Source organism: Coenobita brevimanus, chromosome 71, assembly GCF_032717465.1.
Source record: "Coenobita brevimanus isolate Jiangsu-jjx chromosome 71, ASM3271746v2, whole genome shotgun sequence".
NCBI classification, from domain to species: Eukaryota; Metazoa; Arthropoda; class Malacostraca; order Decapoda; family Coenobitidae; genus Coenobita; species Coenobita brevimanus.
In genome coordinates, this window is record NC_137024.1 from 52775676 (window position 1) to 52798757 (window position 23082).

A 23082-nucleotide genomic window follows, 5' to 3' on the forward strand; every position below is an offset into this window, starting at 1 on the left:
TACTATTGCATTTAAGTTTTATTTTAATCTGACAAACGCTAGACAGCTTACCGGCCATAGGAAAACCTTAGATTACCAGTTCAAGTCTTCAGAGGAATAATGAGTATGGGCATGGATTTTTTTTTTTTCCAGTGAACAACTTGGGTAACAGACTGGCAACCCGAAGATAAAGGGGTAGGCAGAAGAAAGACTAATGGATGGAATCCGTAACTTTACCACACTGGGAGGGAACAGAGTAACAACAAATATTTCAGGATGGGGAGAGTTAGGCCTTTGGTGCACAGTGGACTGAACCTGGCTGCTATTGATGGTGAAAACCGCGTGCTTTCACTCTTCTTCCATCCCGCCTGACTCGCTCTTCTTCCGACATAGGTCGCTGGATGGGCTGATGAAAGGCGAGGGAGCAAGTCATGTGCCACTCTGGAACTATGTCCTTCTGCGCGCTCAGATCTTCATTTTGTACTTCCTGGCTGGCGTCAAGAAGTTGGACTCTGACTGGATGGGCGGACACTCCATGCGCTATCTTGGTGAACATTGGGTTTTCACCCCATTCAGGTCAGTCTTCAGAAGTTCAGTAGAGTAAGAGGAAGGCAGCTGAAGAATGGAGCACATAGAGAGGCTTTCACCCTTATTTTAGCTTGAGAACCAATGGAAGGCCCTTTCTCGCAAGTTTTTTGAATTCTCTCTCTCTCTCTCTCTATGTATATAATATCTATCTATCTATCTATTTATATACATATTTATATACATCTGTGTGTGTGTGTGTGTATATATATATATAGATAGATAGATAGATAGATAGATAGATAGATAGATCGATCGATAGATAGATAGATATAGATATAGATAGATAGATAGATAGACAGATAGATAGATAGATAGACAGACAGTTTGATACAGATAGAAAGATAGATAGATAGATATAATTAAATTTAAGAATACTGTGCGGGTGAAACAAGTACTGTCTATGCATTTACTGATACTGTAACAATGCAGTGGTTTCGACATGGTTCAAAAGGATAAAAGTCGGACAGAAACTGTTGTATCCTGACAATAAACACTTTCAGTGTACGGGTGTAATTATTACGTCTGAACAATTCGCGGCTGGGTCAAATCAAGACGAATTGTGTGAATGGCTTTACTTATAGGGAGCCATGAATGTCCAAGACTAGCTCATAAATGTAGACCTATACTCATTTCAGTAGGCACTGTAAACACTTTCCCTACTTTTATGTTTTTCATTCCCCATTTCTGGATCCCATCCATCCCATTTAATGGGAGGATGTGATTACAGGTCCTTTCCCCTAACTATCTGGTTCATTCCACATACTTTCCCCTGGTCAGATTGATGGGCGAGGTGGAGTGGGTGGACTACTATGTGGTACACTGGGGGGGTCTGCTGTTGGACATTAGTCTGGGCCCACTCCTTCTGCACCCAACCACCCGACCCTTCGCGCTCGTACCCGCCACAGCCTTCCATCTCCTGAACTCTCAGATCTTCTCCATCGGTAGATCAGATAGTCTTTCGCTTGCACACCAAGTAGTTGTGGGAAATAGGGTTAAGATGATGATGATGATGATGATGATGAATTTATTATGTGTTCTGTGTGATGCTAAGAATGCTGCCGTGGGTGTGGAAATTTGGATATGATGATGATGATGATGCAGTGTTTTGTGTGATTCAAGGAATGTTCCCGTGGGTATGCCTTGCAACGCTGCCTGTGTTCTGTGACCCTGCCTGGCCCCGCCTTCTCCTAGCCACCCTTACCCGACGCCCGCCACCCACTACCACAACCCTCGCCACCAACCTCGCCTGCAGCTACCCAGGTACTCTTAACATTACCGTTAATACAGCTTCCATGCAGGGAGAATATTAAAATGACAATAAAGGAAGAAATATCAACAAAATACGAACAAATGCTACACTGGTTTATCATTCAACATTATCCATACGTGTTTTACTGTATACCGATAGTAAGTATTGGTAAAGGATCTTAACTAGTTTGCATACAAGCTCCACAGCAGTCAATCATTATCAGAAATCGTTTCTTCAGCACCATGTGCTGGAGAGGGATGCCTTCACGAGGTGGGACTGGTATAACCAGGCCGTGGAGCTGCCTATAACTTACCTCAGCTCCCTCTTTGTCCCTCAAAAGGTGGTTGGTGGAATGTAGAAGGACAATTTCAGCTTGCAGTCCGTCAGGTATCATGTCCAGATAGGACCGGGGCCACAGCATCAACTAAAATTATACCAGCGGTTGCGACGTGAGAGCTGGTATTATATCGGTGTGTGTGTGTGTGTGTGTGTGTGTGTGTGTGTGTGTGTGTGTGTGTGTGTGTGTGTGTGTGTGTGTGTGTGTGTGTGTGTGTTTACCTAGTTGTGATATACAGGGAATGAGCTACGCTTGTTGGGTCCCGTCTCTGTTTCTTAGTAAGTCAAATATTGCTTTGAACTCATTGAAGTTTTTAGACTGGGCGATCTCCTTGGCCAAGCTATTCCACAGGTCTATGCATCTATGTGGAAAACTACATTTCTTGATATCCTTCAAGCAACTTAGCCTTTTCAGTTTCATTCCGTGTCCTCATGTTACTCTCCCATCCCATACAAACAGATCTTCTCTGTCAGATTTTTTCTACTCCCATCATGGTCCTGAACACTGCAGTCATGTCGCCCTTCTTCTAAGGTAGGCGGATCTAGCTTTTCCAGCCTTTCATTGTACGACAGATCTGCCAGGCTAGGGACCATCTTAGTTGCTGTTTTTTGTATTCTCTCGATCTTGTTTATATATTTCTTTTTATGTGGGGACCACACTACGGCTGCACATTCCAACCTGGGACGGATCATGGCCACTATCAATTTTTTCATCATCTCATCCATGTAATGAAATGCTACTCTTATGTTAGTCAAGAGATTACACGTCCCTCTAACTATCTTGTTACTGTGTTTTTCGCGTGACAAATTATCCTGGACCAGCACTCCCAAGTCCTACTCTTCTCTCGCTTTTGTGATTGGTTCATTACCCATCAAATAATTCAGTGATGATCTCTTGGTACTTTTACCCATTTCCAATATTTTACTTTTTTTGCAATGGATTTCATTTCCGGCTTCACTCATGAATTCTATCCAAATCCTCCTGCAGCATTTTACAGTTTTCTTGCACTTCTACTTTCCTCATGATCTTTGCATCGTCAGCAAACAGACTTACATGACTGTTCATTCCATCTACCATACCGTTTACGTAAATCAGGAACATTACGGGCGCTAACACCGAGCCCTGTGGGAATCCACTTGTTACTTCCCTCTATCCAGATATCCTGTCCTTTATTACTGTCCTCATTTGTCTGTCTCCCAAGAAGTCTCTCATCCACTCCAAGAGGTTCCCCTTCAGTCCTCCTATATGTTCCGATTTCCACATTTGTCGCTTGTAGGGTACCTTGTCAAAGGCTTTCTCCAGATCTAAATGCACACAATCCACCCAACTATCTTTCTCTTGTAGCACGTCAGTAGCTCTTGAGTAGAAACTCAACAAGTTGGAAACACACGACTTTCCACTTCTGAATCCAAACTGAGTTGCCAAAATGTCCATCTCCTCCAGATGTTTTATCCGTCTTTTAGATTCATTCGCACAATTCTGCGACCAAGCTGGTCAGGGACACTGGTCTATAATTCAGGGGTTCTTCCTAGTTCCGTCCCTTATAAACTGGTACCACACTGACCCTCTTCCATTCCCGAGGCACTTTCCCTTCTTCCAGAGAACACACAATTAAATCGTGAGTCTTATCTGCCAGTTGTTCTCTGCATTCCTTTAGTATCCAATTAGAGATCCCGTCTGGTCCTGGAGCCTTCCTAACATCTTGAGTTTCCAGTAATTTGTACACTTCTTGCACATCAACTTTTACATCTTTTAGCACCGCATTTCTAGTCCCTTCCTCCTCCTCCACAAAATCATTTTCTCTAGTGAAGACTGATTGGATGCATTTGTTCATTATTTTAGCCTACATAATCGCATCTTTATAGAAATTTCTTGCTACTTTCAGCTTGTTGATTCCTTCCTTTTGTTTCAGTTTTCCATTAACAAACCTGTAAAACAACGTAGGTTTTTCCATACACATGTCATTTATACCTTTTTCTAAGTTTCTTTCTTCCTCTCACGTATTCTTGTATATTCATTTCTAGCTTTCTTATATTCTTCCTTTGTTCTATCTCTTTCTTCATTTGTTCCATGCCTTATCCCTCTCTCTCTATTTTTTTCTTCTATCATACACCTTTTGTTGAACCAGTCATTTCTCCAGTTCTCTTTCCCACTAATTTTTGGCATATACTTTTCCACACCCGTATTATAGAAGTCTAGAAAGATATCCCACTTCTTCTGTATCTCTCGTCTCCCTGAATTCTCGCCAATCCGCTTCTTCGAAAAAAATTCTCAATCCTACAAAGTCTGCCTTCCCAAAGTTGTATCTTCCATGCCTGTATAGCTCATCCCTTGTCTTCCCATTCCCTTCTATCGTTTGGAATTCTATCACTACATGATCACTTTTCCTACGGGCCACAGATATTTCAGAGATTCAATTGCATCAGGTTCTTTGGTTAGAATTAAATGTAGTCTCGTTGGTGCGTCATCACCTCTAAATTTTGTCTCTTCTTTGACCCACTGGGTCATTACATTATCCATTGCTATATTTAACAGTATACTGCCCCACGAATCTTCACTACTTCCTGGGTCCCACTCCTCCCAGTTTACCTCTTTACAATTAAACTCACCCATCAGGATTATGTTTCCTTTCTCAGTCACTCTCTGTTGGTATCTAGCCATGTCCGACAATATTTCCCGATATTCCCCCTCATTCCATGCCCTTGTCTTGGGGGTGGGCGATGGGAGGGGACATGTGCTACTGCGATGTCTCTCTTGCCTTTCCCTCTGGTTTCTACTATCATGTTTGTCACTGCAGCCCTACCTTCTCCCAGTTCCACACTGTCCACATTTATGTTGTTCTTCACTGTTATCATAACTCCTCCTCCCGTTTTTTCGTTTCTATCTCTTCTCCATAGTTTGTATTTCCCATCGTCCATTTGGATTTCAATAGCCTATTCTCTCTAAGTTTGGTCTCTACAAAGCACATATTGTCCGACTCATTTACCCTCAAGAAATCGTCTATTTCCAGCCTTGCTGAGATTAGACTATCTATATTAGCGTACGCCACTTTCGGTCTATTTGCAGTGTGTGTGTGTGTGTGTGTGTGTGTGTGTGTGTGTGTGTGTGTGTTTACAAATTAACTTTTTTTTTTTAATCCAATTCTGACCAAACTTGGTGGAAGGGTTGAAAGTCAGCCAGTGAGTAAACTTGTGTTTTAGAATAAAAGGTCAAAGTCACAGGGCTAGCTCAAAGTCTGACCTAGCATTATCAACATTACATTTTTACCTAGTTCAGACCAAGCTTCAGGGAAGGGTTGAGTGTACTGCAAGAATGAAGTGAATCAATTTAGAGAAAAATCAGAGGTCAAGGCCAAAGTTTGAACTGTATGTCTGAGTGTAAATTAAACAATTTTGACCTGCTGTGGATCAAACATGGTGGATGGGTTGAGGATCTACCAAGAGGCTCATTTATTGTTTTTGAAAAAGAAGATCAAGGTCAACTAAAAGTTTTACCTGATTTACACCAAACTTTGAGGAAGGCTTCAGGATGAGACAAGAATAAAAGATTCGATTTTGAGAACAATCACTGAAAGTTCAAGGTCACAGTGAAAGGTCTAAAACAATTTTGGCCAAATTTGAACCAAACATCATGGAATGGTTAATGGTCAGGCAAGAATGAAGAGATCAGTTTTGAGAACAATCAGTCAAAGGTCAAGGTCACTGGGCAAGATCAAAGTTCGACCTGTGTGGCTGTATGTGAACAATATAACTGTTATGCTGGTGCAAACCTAGTTCCTTTGGGTTCTTCTAAAAAGGGAGGAACACACAAAGTACGACATACTCTGATAGCAAAAGAAAGACACACAAACTCTGGATGGCTATAGTACAAGTTTATTATTACTGACCCTTTATACAACCTGGATAAGTGGAGTGAATAACAACGACAATGGGAGGAAAATGGCCGAGTTAGGGAGTGGGGTCTCGATCTGAGAGTCTGGAGGGAAGCTCTCTCTTCCTTCGTACTGGAGATCCCCACCAGGCCTATGCACTGGGAAGTGAGGAAACCCAGGGGGTTGAGTCTACATCTGTACATGTGGGTGTTGTGATGTGTAAAGATACTGGTAAAGCCTGCAGGGAGATACTGTGACTCTGGCTCCAAAGGGGAAGAACCCGATGTCCGGTTCTCTCAATGGACCTTGTGGAGGACAGACGCACAGTACACATGCTTTGTTCCCAGAGTGGGCACGAGAAGAAGCTAGAAGAGACCCTGGAAAACCGGGACAGCTAGGTCATCTGCTGTTATCTCCGGGATCTCCTTTCCAGGTGCAGGGAGAAGGGAATTGAGGAGGGGTGAAGTGGGGAGTACTGAAAGAGGATCCACTCCAAGGGCAGAGGTATCTGGTGGCAGTTGGTCCAAACCTGGGGCACATCATGGCTCCTCTGGGGCTAAACCGCCTCTATCAACTTCAGTGGTAGAAGAGGGGCATCGGGACTCCTGCATAGTTGGACCGCATCTACCAAGTCCAGAGGCCGAACCACATCTAGCAAGTTCAGTGGCCAGAGAGGGATGTCAGTGCTCCTGCAGAACTGGACCACATCTAGCAAGTCCAGAGGCCGAACTGCATTTAGCAAGTTCAGTGGCCAGAGGGGGACACTGGTGCCCTTGCGTAGCTGGACCGCGTCTAGCCAGTCCAGAGGCCGAAGTGGGACGTTGGTGCTCCTGCATAGCAAGACTGCACCTAGCAGATCCAGGGGGCATGTCGCTTCTGGCAAATATATGAAGTTCATCTCTAGCAAACCTGGTAGCAGAGAAGCCTCTAACTTTCCCTGTCGTGCCACCTCTAGCAAGTACTGGATTGGAGAGCTGTGGTTGCCGGCAGTACTTGGGGTCTGGGCTGCAACAGCAGGAAGGTGACGACTCAGGGCTAGAAGGTCTGCTCATAGCTGTGCATGTGTGCTCCTCGTGCCGCTCTTAGCCAGGCACTCGCATTGTACCTATCCTGGCCGTCGCACCTGGCTGCCGAAGGTGGTTTTCTGTGGAGCGCTGGTTTTCCATGGTCATGACTGGAGCAGATACTGAGATAAGTAAAATGCAGTATAGTATCACCGAGGGCAACCCAACACCCCCAGAAGGAGCCCACAGGGGAGTATATACAGCGCGCCTGGACTCCAGGCGACAGGGACATAAGTCCGCCCAGGCCATGCACTCCTATGACCCGGAGCTCGCCAGTCACCACCATAGCAGGAATACGAGACTACCTTTCGGGTGAACCGACCACCGACAACCACAGGGTGGAGCTGTTACTCCACCTCCAGTCAGCACCCCTGAGACGGCCGGTAGCTGCTTGACCCTCCAACAGGAGACAGCCTGCAGCCGCTCTGGAGGCAACAAAGAGACAGCCGGTAGCTGCTTGACCCTCCTACAGAAGACAGCCTGCAGCCGCTCTGGAGGTAACAAGGAGACGGCTGGTAGCTGCTCTGAAGGTGCCTCGCAAGAGATGGCCTGTAGCCGCTCTCGCCTTCATCAGGAGATGGTTGGTAGCCGCTCCCTTCCCCAGGCCACAGCCAGCAGCCAGGCCTTAGTGACGGCTGGCAGCTGCTCCCCGAGAAGGCCACGGCCAGTAGCCGGGCCCTACAGTAGGAGACGGCTGATAGCCACTCCTCCGTCAGGTGCTGACTCCTGCCCACCAACCTACGACCCAGAGGGAACCCCCAGCGTGGAGGAGTACTGGAGAGGCCCTGTGACTACCACCGGGCTCTTCTCCCTGCAGCCGGTTCCTGAGAGGACTCACCTGATGGACCCAGATGTAGGCTGACGTCGCAGCTCCCTCCTGACGGCATCCCCGACCGCTGGGGACCGCAGCCCTTGGGACCTCCATACCGCCCCCAGGACCTCCGGGTGGGACCTCTCTACACCCCGACACCGGAGATCTTCGTCCTCCGTGAGGCGCCTGAACGAGAAGTTCAGGCAGCTATTCGGCCCCAGCCCTGACGGCCAGACTCCCGCCCGAAGTCCTGAAAGCGTGGGACCCTTCGCCACCAGCAGCACCAGACAAGAGAGGACGCCCCTAAGCGTGATCCCGTGGGCCCTGAATACAGAGGCCCCTGGCGTAACTCAGCCCCATCAGTAGTGAGGCTGAGTCACCTCCGCCGCCCCTGTACCTGACCGCCACTATGCCCAGACCCGAAAGTGAGTGATAGTGAAAGCACAGCGTCTGTGACATAGTGAAGTAAAGGCAGAACAGTGAGTTAACAGAATAGGGGAAGTCAGTGAGAAAAGCATCAGTAATAATATAAAAGAGTGGTGGAATAAGCAAGGTAACAGTGAAACAGTGAACACGGCAAGGCAGTGAAATACGGGTCTATCTCTGTGAACACGCTATCAGATGGTGACACCGCCTCACACTATCATACGGAGGCCCCAGTACAAAAGTAATAATTAACAACCTGACCAACAAACCCCTTAGCCTACCCGCAGTGAAACAGTGCCACCACCTCCACCAGTACACAGAACCTAGACTTTCCCACAATAATAGTGCATAACTTCTCTGCCCTAAGTGCTATTCACCTCACCCGATCTTGTCCTGAGTAGTATCCTGCGCGATACAAACACCTCATATCTAGGCCTTAGAATTATAGTTGTCCAGTATACCTGTATTTGTGACATCTGCTCGTTCCACAGTGGAATTTAGCAATACACATGTAAGGTTTTGTTGCTTTGAATTATTGTGTCCTGCCTCTCTTATTTGTCTATGCTCCGGTCTAGAAAGAGAACCTAGCTGCACACTAGGCGTTAAAGGAACGGGAAGCCGACTAGCATTACAGTAAGTTCAGTCCCGGGTACGTTAATAACAAGCATTTTTATCTCACCTGAATCATATCTGGTGGATAAGTTGGGGATCACCCAAGGGGCTGACATACCTAGGACAATGGCCAAGTCAACTTATTGTTTTGTCTGAGTTGGACTAAAGTTTGTGGAAGGGTACAAGTGTAGACAAGGTAAAAAGCTTCAATTCTGAGAACAGTTCAAAGGTCAAGGTTACAGGGAAAAGTTAAAAGTCAAGGTCACTGGGCAGTCAACTCAAACAGTTTTGATCTGATATGAACCAGACTTGGTGGAAGGGTTAAGGGCTTGGCAAGAATGAAGCAATTTAATTATGACAGTAAAATGTCAAGTACTAAAGTCTCTGGGCAAAGTCAGACATCCAGCTTTTAGACCATTTGGTGCGGTACGAGTGTAAATCGCCTCTCTGGTGCTACTTTTCTCATAGTTTTTCAATTCAGATATTCACCAAGGTATGGTTATGAAAATATTCAGTATGGTTATTAAATGTAGGGTAGCTGTACGAAGCAAACGGTCTTATACACTACACAAGGTATGCTTACCCCCACTTTCCCAGGCGAGCTGAGTGTGGGGTGGGGTGCTCGGGGTCGGAGTGTGGTGGTGGTGGGGTACATCATGCTCCAGCTGGCCCTCCCTTTCTCACACTCAATTACCAAGGTGCGGCAAGTATCTGTCCCACTCTGTCACTTGATATATGACCATGCAAGAGAAAAATTTGACATGTTTATCTGATTTTTAGTCAGATGTAAAAAAAAAAAAAAAAAAAAAAAAATACCGTTTTTGGAGGCAAGGTTCAACCCAAAGACAGGCACTCCTCAAATATTTCTGAAATTCATATAACGCAGCTCTGCTTGGGGAGGCACATAAGAAATGTTCTCTGTTCTTGCTAATAATACTGCCTTACCATGACATGCATAAACTGTACAAAACATCAAGGCAAATATGCAGCTAGTAACTGCTGCATAAAGTGACTAATTATGTACTTAGAATAAAATATCCCCATACATAGCCAAAATCTGTTGGTGATGTTGCAGGGGTACAACACATGGACGGATGGTCCATACGGATACAGCTGGGATATGATGGTACACTCCTGGACCACCCTGCACGTCAGAGTCACCGTCAGGGAGGACAATGGCAACACACTCTTTGTTGACCCCAGGGTCAGTCCTATTCTTTCATTATTCACTGTCAGTTTAGCTCACGCTTAGTACTGTACTGTATATATCTAAAATACAGTACTTGCTTCGTGAGTCAGTCGTGACTGGTGGATGTAAGTACTGTACAATACTGTAATGTAGTTAATTACCGGTAATTAGTTTACAATTGAGTTATATGCATTTATTGGCTAAAAACCTTTATCACGCACCTCAGCTGGTTTTTGCCAACAATGGCGGTGCAAAATCTGTGGTATCTGATGGCTTTGGTGGATTCAAAGATAAGGTCATAGGCTACCTGAGGAGTTTAATCCCAGATGGTGGAGACCACTAATTCTCCATCCCCTAATCTCAGAACTCCTTATCTCAAGCCTATCTCAGGTCTGTTTATATATAGTAATCATATTAAATTTACATGGAACAGATCAGTTTTGAACATCACAATAAAAGTGTATGGGGTGGGCAGGCATGGGTGCAAACCGAGCGATGGACCAGTCATGCAGACATGGCAGTGCAGTATGGGAGGTGTGTGAGGGAGCGACTGGCAGCTCAGGGGGTCAACATTTCTGCACTTCATCTTGACGTGTGGAAGTCACTCAATGGAAGGTTTCAGCAGCGGATATTTGACCCAACTGTCAACATTCTTCAGGCCCCCTGGTCACCATGGCAACAGGTTAGCTGAAGCTTTACAATACATAACAATTTTTAATCAAGATACTGGCAACAATGTGGGCCAGACAAGCTATGTTCAAAACATGCTGCATTACCCAACCACTGACTCATCTTTTGGTTTTTCATGTGTCCAAAAGGTGTTTTAACACTTCAAAGTGTAAACTTCTGTAATTTTCCAATAACTTTTCACAATCAGAACTTGTTATTTTATTTTGTATTTATTTCTTAATCACTAAAAAAAGAAAAAAAAAACTATTTTATTAGCAGTTTAGAACAGTACAGAATTCAGTGTTCAGCTACCGGTTTACCGAATATAATTCGTCAGCACATTTAACTTGTGATACATTGAAAGACAACGGTAATAGGTTTGTCAGCAAGGAGATGGGTTTTATGTAAAGGGCTTAGGTACAGCACAAGTTGTGTACACTGAGAGAAGGGCTCATGAGGCAGAGGGAGATGCCACACTCGGGGTGACGACTCAGAGATCACACACAAAAGAGTGGGCTGGGTGACACCACTCTAACCTAACAGGCCTTCTTGCAAAGCAGGTGAGTTGCAAACACTGTATTCACCAGCCTTGATTAGGCAGCAAATCCATGCAACCTATTTCACAGCTTTGGACAGCATTGATACCCTTAATGGGAGTGCTCAGCCACTTCCATCTGCATGGTCATAGTTAAACTGCAGTTTTCACCTGCACCACTGGTCAAATATTGGTAACTGTGCAGTTCTGTACCATGTGCAACAGTATTGCTCCCTATCAGCAAACATTTATAAGGCACCAGCTCCACTCAACTAGCAATCAAACCCATCCACTTCATTAAATTTGTTGAAACAGAAAATATTCTGTTGTTCTGATAAGCTGTGGAAATTTGTGCAGGGAGGGGGTTGGTGTTAGCCAATACTCTTTTTAGACACAAAATGATCCACAGGCTTATGTAGGGAGTGATGAGAAAGGAGGGTGGTGAACTGAATGAACGGAAAGCAATGAGTATGTGTGTGTGGATGATAGAATGAGAAGGTGTGTAGTGGATTCAAGAGCATGCGGAGGTTGGGGGAGTGGACTTTCTGAACTATCTGACCACCACTGGATGGTGGTGAAAGTCAAGGTTCAAATGAAATGGAAGAGTAGGAGAAGCGAAGGACAGGAGGATGTAGTCCATACACGGAGGGTACAAAGGCTGCAAGTGGATGGAAAAAAGGCAAAATATATGAGAGAAGTGGAGGAGCGATTGGGTAAATATGATTTGGAGCAGATGGGGGACGTGGAAGGTGTGTGCACGATATTCACAGAGGAAATCTGTGCTGCATGTGAGGTGTTGTGTAGGGTGAAGAGAAGACGAAAGGAGGTGCAAGGAACAGCATGGTGGAATGAAGAGGTGAGACAGGCTGTGGCGCAAAAGAAGGCATATAGTGAGTGGATGAGAAACAGGGGCATGAAGGAAGTTGAGAGACAGAAGAGTTATATGAAGAGAGGAAGCAAGAGATGAAAAAATTCGTATGAGAGAGTATGAAGAGAGTGGATGAGGAGTTTGGAAGCAATTTGAGTGTAAAGTGGAGGGAATGTAATAGAATATTCTGGAAAGGGGTAAAGAGCGTTAGACAGGGTGTTAAAGAAGTAAGTCTGGGAGTGAAAGATAAAAATGGTATATTGCTAATGGAGAGGGAGAAAAAGTGAACACTTTAAGGGATTGTTGAATATAGAGAATGAAAGTAATGCGAGTATAATTGGCTGGAAAATGGCTGGGAGGAGGAGGGAGGTGAGAAGACAGGAAGGAATCAGTAGGATGGAAGTAGTGGAAGCAATGAAGAGTCAAAATGGGGAAAGCCCAAGGAACTGATGGAGTGTGTGGTGAAATGCTGAAGCATGGGGGAGAGATAATGGTAGAACGGATATGGAAGATGTGCAGATTGGCCTGGAAGGAGGGTAGAGTCCCGGAGGATTGGAAGTCAGGTAGAGAGTAATTATTCCCCTGTACAAAGGAAAATCAGAAAACAAAGTGTGGTAATCATAGGGACATTCGTCTTCTTAGTGTAACAGAAAAAGTATATGGTAGGTTACTTATTGAAAAAGTTAGGGAAATAACAGAGGACTTAGTTGGAGAAGAATAGGGAGGTTTTAGGAAGGGAAGAGGTGTAGAGCAGATATTCATTCTTAGATCTTTAGTGGAAAAGTTTCTAGAGAAAGGAAAGAAGTTGTATGCAGCCTTCAAGGATTTGGAGAAATCATATGACAGGGTGGATAGACAAAGAATATGGAAAGTATTAAGGATGTATGGAGTAAATGGGAAACTGTTGAATGTCGTGAGGAGTATGTATGAGGGTGCTAAGGCTGCAGTGCGTGTGGACAGTGAACTGAATGAGTTATTCTATCTGAATGTTGGATTGAAACAGGGATGTGTCATGTCCTCATGGTTGTTCAATCTGTATATGGATGAGGTTTAAAAAGACGCAAGGTAGGGCAGTGGATGTTGGAGCGACCCTGATGAAAGAAGGCAGTGTTTGGAAACTCTCTGTAGGCTATTGTTGTTTGCAGAAGATACTGTATTAAGTGAAGGCGAACGGGAACTGCAAGGCTTGGTGAATGAATTTATGAGTGTGTGTAAGAAACGGAATCAAAAGATGAATGTAGGGAAGAGGAAAGTTGTGGTCTTTGAAAGAAGTGAAATCACTGAATGTGTAGTGAGGCTGGATGAGGAGGAAATGGAAATGTGAGTGTGTTTAAGTACAGTACTTGAGTAGTGTGATGAGTATGGATGGAAGTTTAGAGTGTGAAGTGCTTGAAAGGGTACAACAGGGAAGAAAGGTTCCTGGTTCTTTGAAAGCAGTGATAAGGAACAGGGAAGTGAGCACGGAAGTAAAAAAGTCACTGCATGACAGTATTGTGATACCAACTCTAACGTATGGAAGTGAAGCTTGGACCTTGTTGGAAGGACACAAGTCAAGAATGAGAGCAGTGGAAATGAGTTATGTGAGAGAAGCATGTGGAGTTACATGGAGAGACAGACTGCCAAATAAGGAAGTGAAGGAGCGCTGTAGTGTGGACGTGAATGTGATAGAAAGTTTTAGGAGAAATACATTAAGGTGGTTTGGCCATGTGGAGAGGATGGAAGGCAAAAGACTGACGAGAAGAGTGTATGCGAGTGAGGTGGGGGGGAGAGGGAGGGGGAGGTCGACGATGAGATGGAAGGATGGAGTGGAGAGGTATAGGACAGAGGGGTGTGTGAGCTGGGAGCAAGGCAGTGAAGTGGCATTGGACAGGGCGATGTGGAGGCGATTTGTTTGTGACCACCCCTTACGGGATCGAGACATCTGACAATAGATAGATAGACAGATGATAAGCTGTCCTCTTGATTTATTATGACCCTGCAATTGCTGATTCTTTTTTTTTTTCTTACTATTAAGACAGAGTGGGTACTGCCTTTGGTTGCTGTAGGACCGTGGCGTGAACGTCTTCACCATCTGCATCATCAAGCTATCCTAATGTCACCTTTTACTGAAAGGATCTTTGTTGCTGATTTTCCTGGTTAGTAACAGAGGTCCATAAATGCTCACTTGTACTCATAGAAAGCAAAAATTAGTACACTGGAAAGTGCAGTACAGGTATTGTATTTAAAAAAATCTTTTTGGGTATTATGGCATGTGATGCCTGCCACTATTAAGGAACATTCCGCATCTTCTTACGGGAGCTGTATGTCAATCCGAAAAGGATTTTTTTTTTTTTCCCAAATTACAGTACACCCTCAATGTAGCAGCCATGGCTCAGTGGGTTAGAGCGCTCCGCTCTGACCGAAGGGTCGGAGGATCGAATCCACCCAAGGGTCATTGGTAAAAATCAGGAAGGGCATCCGGTCATAAAATGCTACACGCTCCAGTCCAAAAGTCCTCTACCCAGGGGCAACGCCTTAGTCGTTCAGGGATACCTGGCGTAAAACCAAATTATTTTTATTACAGTACACCCTCAATATAATGAACTACTTGGTACCAGACCCTTGACGTTAAAGCTGAATACCATGCTGCCCGGTAATTTCCCAGGCGTCGTGGCTTTTACCGAACAAAAATATAGAGCGTTGTTTGGCTGTACAGTCGTACACAGTAGCATACAGCCAGGTCTAAATGTTTCTTTTTCTCAATAAATGCTCTATTTACGGCTCCTCTTATGATGCTTGTCACCTAGAGACTGGTGAGGCATTCTGCAGGATGCGGAGGAGCGCAGGTGTCCATGTGTATGCATAGGGACACCACGCTGGTCGGTGTTTCCCATTTGTCCTAACCAAACAAAATTTGTTAAAAGCACATAATGTTCTGCCAGCTCATGGTGGTCGTTAAAACCGAAATTCATTAAAAGAAGGTTCGGATTATTGAGGGTTTTGATAATTCTTCTCAAGTTCTTGGGTCATTTCTCATTTAAAAAAAAAATAAATAAATAAAAATAAAAAATATTATTAGTCTGTATATAGAAGGTTAATTTCTTCCTCTTCACTCATTGTGTACTTCATTTTGCCAAAATTTAACTGCGAGCTTTTGAACTAATTATATTTTCTCTTTGCCATCATTAAATCCATATTTTCGTGTGGAAGAGAGATGTTATCTCTCTCTGTGACTGCTATCAATATTTTGTGGAGGCTAGGAGGAGTCATTTAGAGTCTAGACCAAAAAAGAGCTACAGCTAGAGTCCTCATTACTCTACAGAATGCTGTAAAGGCTGAGAATCCTCTTGCAGGGTTTCTAAATGTTTGCACTCTGACCTTCCTGCTATGGTATATACGTGGATCCTACCATCTGGCAACATCCCTGAATCTGAGGATCGTTGTGATGTCATATTCTTCCCATGCAGTTATTTACTGTGACAATCTTCCCTCCTATTGTTTTTAGTTTATTACTTAACAGTTCTTATAGCTATCATTCATGTAGAGATGCCCTTTATTCAGGAAGATGAAATACAGCCATGACTAGGTATTAGTTACTTTGGTATGCGATAAATTAACAAAATCAGTTATACTTAGCTTCAGGTAAATGATCATGGAATTCACTCGTACGATACTTGTGATAGCCTTGTGTGACAATCTCATGCTTACCCGGTGCCTCCCACACAAGCCAACAATCAGACATCTGAGCCATGATGGCTGCACAGTGTTTACATGTATTGTGATTGTCTCCCTTTCATTCTGTCCCATGTGTGCAAGGCCACTGAAACAGTCACCATCGCCAAACAAAAGTGCACAATGAATGGTGCAGTGTGCAACATTACGTACAGGAATAACTTTTTATGGTGCTAATGAGGGCACCGAGGGCAAGCCAAAAACATTAAGGTTTCTTGAAATTTTAGGCCATGTGGCCCTTGACCCCCAACGTATCCCCATTAACCCATATTAAATCAACATCAGTACAGTATGCAGTACGATAAATCAGTACGTGATAGGTTTTCCCTAGCCATAACTCTATTGCATACAATCATGACTGCACAGGGGATCCCTGACTTAAACACAGTATGCTCAAATGGCAAAAACTAATTAAGGAAGATTTTCCCGGCAACATAACATAATGAGGAGAGTGGTGGCTGAACAGGGAGTAGTAGTCAGAGGTGTTAACGATCAGTCAAGAACAACCTCTTGAGTTACTGATGTAATATGCAGTTGGACAAGAGGCCCACCAAGACATAAAGTAACTTGGTGGTGGGATGAGGGTGTAGAAGCTGCATTTAAGGAGAAAAGAAGTCTTCTCCAGGAATGGAAGAAGGGTGGTAACAAGGAGGAATACTTGGCTGCCAAGTGTAGGGCTAGAAGAAAGGTATACAGGGTGAAGTCTGAGTCACAGAGACCTTTACTTGATAACCTATATCATGGGGAAAGGAAAAATACGATATTTAAGGTGGCAAATCATATGAAGAGGGATAATCGGGATATTATAGGTGAGCAGTATGTGAAGAATGATGAAGGAAAGGTAGTGGTGAACAGTGGGGATATTAAAGATGCATGGAGAAAGCATTATAGCCGGTTGTTGAATAAGGAGTTTGATTGGGACAGGGAAGGTTTGGAGCCAGCAGATCCAGTGTTTGGCCTTTGATTGAAGCAGCTACTGTGAGTGAGGCAATAGGCAGGATGAAGGTGGGGAAGGCAGCAGGTGCGTCTGGGTTGACTGCCGAAATGCTCAAGGCCTCAGGAGATATTGGGGTGAGGTTAGTCACTGACCTAATAAATATGAATATATATGATTGTGTTGTCCCAGATGACTGGTTGAAGAGTGTAATTGTAAATGTGCACAGTGGGAAGGGTGATGCCCTGGAAAGAGGAAATTATAGAGGTATAAAGCTTTTAGATCAGATAATGAAGGCAATGGAGAGAGTTCTAGAAGGTATGATTAGAGAAAGAGAGAATATTGATGAGATGCAGTTTGGGTTTATGCCAGGTAGGGGGACCACTGATGCCATATTCATTGTTCGACAGCTTCAGGAAAAATATATTGGGAAGAAAAGAGATCTGTATCTTGTTTTTGTTGATTTGGAAAAGGCCTTTGACAAAGTCCCCAGGGAGGTGGTGAAGTGGGTAATGAGAACGGTTGGGTTGGAAGAATGGCTGGTTAAGGTGGTTATGGCCATGTACGTGGGTGCTCACACCCAGGTAAGAGTGAATGGAGATTTGAGTGATGAGTTTTCCGTGAATGTTGGTGTGCATCAGGGGTCAGTTTTGAGTCCCATGTTGTTTATCATGGTAATTGAAGCCCTCTCCCATGACTTCAGAAATGGACTCCTGTGGGAGATGTTGTATGCTGATGATTTGGTGTTGATTGTAGAGAATGAAAGGGAGGCAGAGGAAAGATTTAGGAAGTGGAGAGATGGTATGGGGCACAAGGGCTTAAGGGTAAATGCAGGTAACACAAAAGTGATGATATCTAGGGTTGGCGGTGGTACGATCAAAGAAGAGGGAGAGTGGCCATGTGCAGTTTGCCACACGGGCATGGAAAGTAATTCCATTTTGTGCAGTGTTTGTAATAAATGGGTGCATAAGAGATGTAGTGGTATTAGAGGTAAAGTGTGAGATAATGCTGATTTTATGTGTGCAGCGTGTCGGGGAGAGCAGGTGGAGATTGTCAGGTGTGAATGGATTGAACTTGCTGGTGAGTCTCTTGAGTGTGTGGAAGAGTTTTATTATTTGGGAGACATGTTATGTGCTGGAAGTGAGGCTGGAGCTAGCTCTGTGGCTAGGGTATGAAGTGGTTGGAAGAAATTCAAGGAGCTGTTGCCTCTCCTGATACTGAGAGGACTCTCCCTAAGTGCTAAGGGATCTTTGTATGCAACATGTGTTAATAGTGTGTTGCTGTATGGAAGTGACACCTGGGCAGTAAAGGAATAGGATATTCACAAGCTCAAACGTACAGAAATGACAACGATTAAGTGGATGTGCTGTGCATCCCTGCGTGCAAGGCCTGGGGGGGCCTTGGACTTACGATGGAAGAGTTGAGAGGTAGGATGGGACTGGAGTGTACTGGTGTTGTGATGAGGAGAGGTAGATTGAAATGGTTTGGGTATATAGAGAGGATGGAGGATGATAACTGGATGCAGATGGTGAGAAGTGTTAATACTGGGGGTGGGGTTTCGATGGGTAGACCGAGAAAGACGTGGGATGAGGTCATTAACTGTGACCTCAGGGTTAATGGACTGAACAGGGAGGCTGCCATAGATTGTGCAGCATAGAGAGCCGCCATTAGGTGACCAAGGCCGACCCATGCAAGCATGTTGGAGCCTACAAAAACGAAAAAACCATAACAGCAAACATTATTGCTGACAAACAGTCCAATTTGTAGGTAAAATATACACTGTATTACATTATTTAAATCTACAAACATCACATACCATTAAATTACATGGAAAAGTCACATAGCTATATACAAGGAAGTCTACTTCCTTAAAACAAGAATGCTTTCTCCCATCACACTAGCTGCTGTACCAAGAATCCAAGACAGACTACAAGACTCATCTCCTACCCCAAAAGTGGAAAGGGACCTGCAGCAAGCTATTAAAAGACTAGGGTATTCAGTTAACAAAAGATGCACTGCTAGAGAGACAGGGCAATAATCACAACAAGGATGAGACCTTTCCTCCAGGGGATGGCAGTGAATCAGGCAGGTACGATCGATCTTACAGTAGGCCAGAGCTGTTTCCTGGTGACAATATAAGAACCCATACAACTGACGTCATCTTGCAGAGTTTATTGGCAACAGGAAAAGTATCACAAATCTAGTGCCAGGATGTTCATACAGCAGTCTGCATCATATTTAACCTACAAATTCAGTAATTTCCCTTACCTTATTTTCCCCCACTTATACCCAACACTCTTCCCTTTTCATTTTTTTTCCCCCTCATCCACTGTATGACCCCCTTTCAACTGTCTCCTCAGGTCTGACTCTGGAGAATTATCTGAGCTCTGACTTGGAGAATGTGACCTTAGAGGTGCTGTGGGGTGAGGTAACATTGCAGCTGCCATCCACCATAACACCATCACTGCCTCATCCTTTTCCACAATTTAACAGGAGCTTGACTACGACAATACAGGTAAGCTAACTGAATGTAAACCTTTGATCAGCTCAATTACAATGAAGATGCCTCAATAGCTCATGCTAAACTGACACTTCTATGTGGCAAAATTCAAGTTCAGGGCCATCATAAATACTGTAATAAATAGTAAATGCAGAATATGTTAATTAAGGCTCAACTTTGCAGGTCTCACAAAACAATGCTGTGGATACAATTCACCCCAGTGAAGAACTGTGGAGAGATTCAGCTGAAAGAACTACTCAGAGATGGCAAACCAAAACCAGGATAACAGGTGCTCTGCAGTCATTGGTTCTAAGCTCTGGAGACCAAGTGGTGTTGCCAAGTGGATGTATGCATTCCTTAACCACAACTTCTTCCCACCCAGCCTTCTACATGTTCACCTTTACTAATTCAACACTGAAAAGATATCACATTACAGAGGGCTTGCACATGCAAGATGGGAGTGAGACAAGTTCTTTCAGCACAGAAAGTCATGAGAGCAATGAAATGAAACAGGATTTGCTTGGTGATTTTCCAACAATGCAGGACTTCATTAGATTTTTCCAATGGAAATCGCTGACCTTTTACAGGAGTGGTAAACTCTTTCTGCAAGCCACATATTCACTACTCATGAGTAACTGTATGGTAGTTTAGGTAACAGAAGACAAGAACTAAAGGAATACAAAAAGGTCTACAAGAATTAAACACAGTTATACTGTCAAAGATCCTGTGCTGCATTAATATGGCTACTACTGTGCTAACTTGGAAGGCATCTAGAATATGAAGTAGGTTTTTTTCTTCTGCAAAAACGAAAATCAGATTGGTTAAATGATTTTAAAATGTCCTATAATACTGCAAAATGAATGATAATATAACCAAGTATCTGAACATCTACTGGCAGAATTTTCAAAACCTATCTGATGAAATACAAAAATACAATATGATCAAGAACATTCTTCAACTGTCTCCCTGCTTCATAGCTTAAAGACAGGAAAATAACATTTGATAAAGTCAGTTATTCTTTTGCCTGATTTAATTACCAATCAGTGTCTAATGATCAATTTCTGAAAGGTCTTTTGCAAGGAGTTTAAAGATCAATTCACATGTCCATTAAGGTCAATTTGGCCCATTCAGGTCAGTCTGGATCCAATGAGGACATATCAGGTCACATCATGTCCATTCACATCCTTTCAGGCTCATTTACATCCAAGTAAATGAAGATGTTTGTTCAAGCTATAGCAATCCTAATCAAACACTCCATGAACATAGGTACCCTGGCAATGCTCGAGAGGGATATTTTTGCATGGTGACTCTGATATATCCAGGCAGCTTTGCTGCCTGGTTATGTAAACATCCCTCAACACCCTATCCCCTTAAAGGGGGATGGTGGACTGTAAGAGAAAGGCAATCAGCCTGCAGTCCACTGGATTCAGATCCAGATGAAACTGGAGCCACACCAACAACTTGCACCGCACTAACTTTCCTAATACACGTAAATATGCTCCTAATTCACTAGCCCTAACTTCTCCATTACCTTTCAACCTTATTCATCTGTAACTGCTTTTTTTCTCAGCTTTTCCTCTTTCAGAAGAAAATGTTAAAAAGAGTAAAGACTGCAAAACAGCACCAGAGCAGCAAGAGCTTAAAAAATTAAACAAGAGAGAGAGAGAGAGGGGGGGGGCTAACCCACCCCAACGAAGTGCACTCAAGAGCTAAATAGGGTAAGGGATGGAAGAAAGAAATGTGGGAGAACAGAAGTCAAGATGGAAAATACAGTACTGTAGCATGGAAGAAGCAGCAACTACTCTGCCTTACCACACTCATAAACACCTAACACACACACATTACAGTGGCCAAAGGACATCCACAAAGACCATGGTGTGATGCTAACAGCCTGGAAAACTGTGAGGCAGTGTCACCATTGGAACACATCAGAATAAGTCAAAACAACACAAGCAAATGGGTCCTGGCAGGCAGGGGAGCTCACTCTGAGGCTTGAGACAAAGAACTGACAGGCAGGTTGTGCATGGGTCTCAATGACAAGGACACTAGGCTAAAGGGGAACTTCACTCCATGGATATTTCAACTGTCTGCCAGTACTGTTAAACATCAGAGTTAATTTCATTTCAGTGGAAGCAATCAGGTGATAAGGAGGCCTACTTAAGGCAAAGTTTGGATATATAGCTTTACAAGCACAAAATCCTAAGAGGTCATCAAATATATTGTACTTCATGTAACAATAAAAATCATTAATTAACCCTTCCACTGTGGGTGTTATATGCACGAAAACTGCGGGTAGAAACTCTATTTTGTATGGTGTTTGAGGAGTATATGTACGTATGAGATGTGGTGTGCATGGTACATGTAATTACCTGTGAGTTATATGCATGTGAATTCATATGGTCTGAGCTAGGCTCGAGGAGACACATTGGGGATGTAGCTCATGTGTGAATATGAGTTTCACTGCTTGCGTGAGTATGATTAGCATGGAGGTGGGTGACTGGGGCATTAAAACTAGCTTAACTGAGAGAGCAAGGAAGAAAAAAAAAAGTATGAAAAACATCTACAGTCTTTGTGTCCTACTGACAATGAAGGGACTCTCTCTACATATAGGAGGGAAACTTTATGTTTTGTATGCATAGTGTAATGAAGTATGGTAGCAAAACATGGGCAGTACAGAAGGAACATGTTCATAATTTGAGAAAAATGAAATGAGAAAGATGGAGTGAATGTGTGGTGTCACACTGTGGGATTGAACAACATCCACAGATTTAGGAATTTTTGCTGGAATTTTTAATATGGGGAAATGAATTCCCTGAGCTCGACCTTGATAGATTATATAGCCCCACTAGGTGACAAGAAAGCATTATCTCTCCCAGCAGGGCAGCTACCCGGGTGGGGTATGAACTCTCGATCCTTAAGTCTCCAGTCAGGCGCTCTACCACCGAGCAAGCCTGCCCCCCCACAGATTTAGGAGAAGACTTGGGAACTAAGAATGTTGGGGGCATGATAAATATGGACACAATAAGACACTGGGAAAAATTTGTGAGAATAATTAGGTGAGGCCAGTGGTGGCTTTATGGATGAGTAAATTGGGCAACTGCCCAGGGCCCCATCACAAAAGAGACCCCTGTCTTTGGCTACAGTATCATCATAATACTAGTGTTAAATATTATAATACAATTTTAGTTTTTATTCATTTCATTTAACATCATACTTCCTGCCATCCATCGATCATCCCATCCCATGCTGCCCAAGGAGGAGTGTAGGAACCCCGGGATAGGTAAGTTGATCCCGACATTTAAGATGAGTGACCAGCCTCACTCATCCCTAGGTGGCACTATGTGAGCAATAAACCCCAACCACCCCTTGGATATAAACCTGCATTGGCTCAATCTGACTGAAGGACCTTAATCATATTTACTCAATTGCTCCCCCACTTCTCTCTTATATTCTGCCTTTTTTCCATCATTTTGCAACCTTTCTACCCTCCTCGTATGGACTACTTCCTCCTGTCCTTCCCTTCTTCTGTTCCTCCATGGCATTTGAACCTTGACTTTCACCACCACCAAGTGGCAGTCAGAAGTCCACTCCCCCACCCTCTATATGCTCTTACATCCATTACACACCCTCTCATTCTATCATCCACACACACAAAATCAGCCATTGCCTTCCGTTCATTACGTTCATCACCCACCCTTCTATCACTCACTACGTATACCTGTGGATCATTTTGTGCCTA

General features: G+C 43.8%; 1 protein-coding gene across 1 annotated transcript in view; it reads left to right on the forward strand.

The window, feature by feature from the left end:
• GC (gamma-glutamyl carboxylase) overlaps positions 1–20554 on the forward strand; it is a 55030-nt gene extending 34476 nt beyond the window's left edge. The window contains exons 6-17 of the mRNA XM_080277874.1: positions 373–555; positions 1345–1508; positions 1687–1827; positions 6980–7086; positions 7959–8076; positions 9535–9635; positions 10013–10141; positions 10602–10808; positions 14213–14333; positions 19204–19358; positions 19527–19689; positions 20475–20554. Of these exons, the coding sequence (XP_080134000.1) occupies positions 373–555; positions 1345–1508; positions 1687–1827; positions 6980–7086; positions 7959–8076; positions 9535–9635; positions 10013–10141; positions 10602–10808; positions 14213–14333; positions 19204–19358; positions 19527–19689; positions 20475–20554 (1669 nt within the window). The remainder of the gene's footprint in view (positions 1–372; positions 556–1344; positions 1509–1686; positions 1828–6979; positions 7087–7958; positions 8077–9534; positions 9636–10012; positions 10142–10601; positions 10809–14212; positions 14334–19203; positions 19359–19526; positions 19690–20474) is intronic.
• Positions 20555–23082: the final 2528 nt, after the last annotated feature.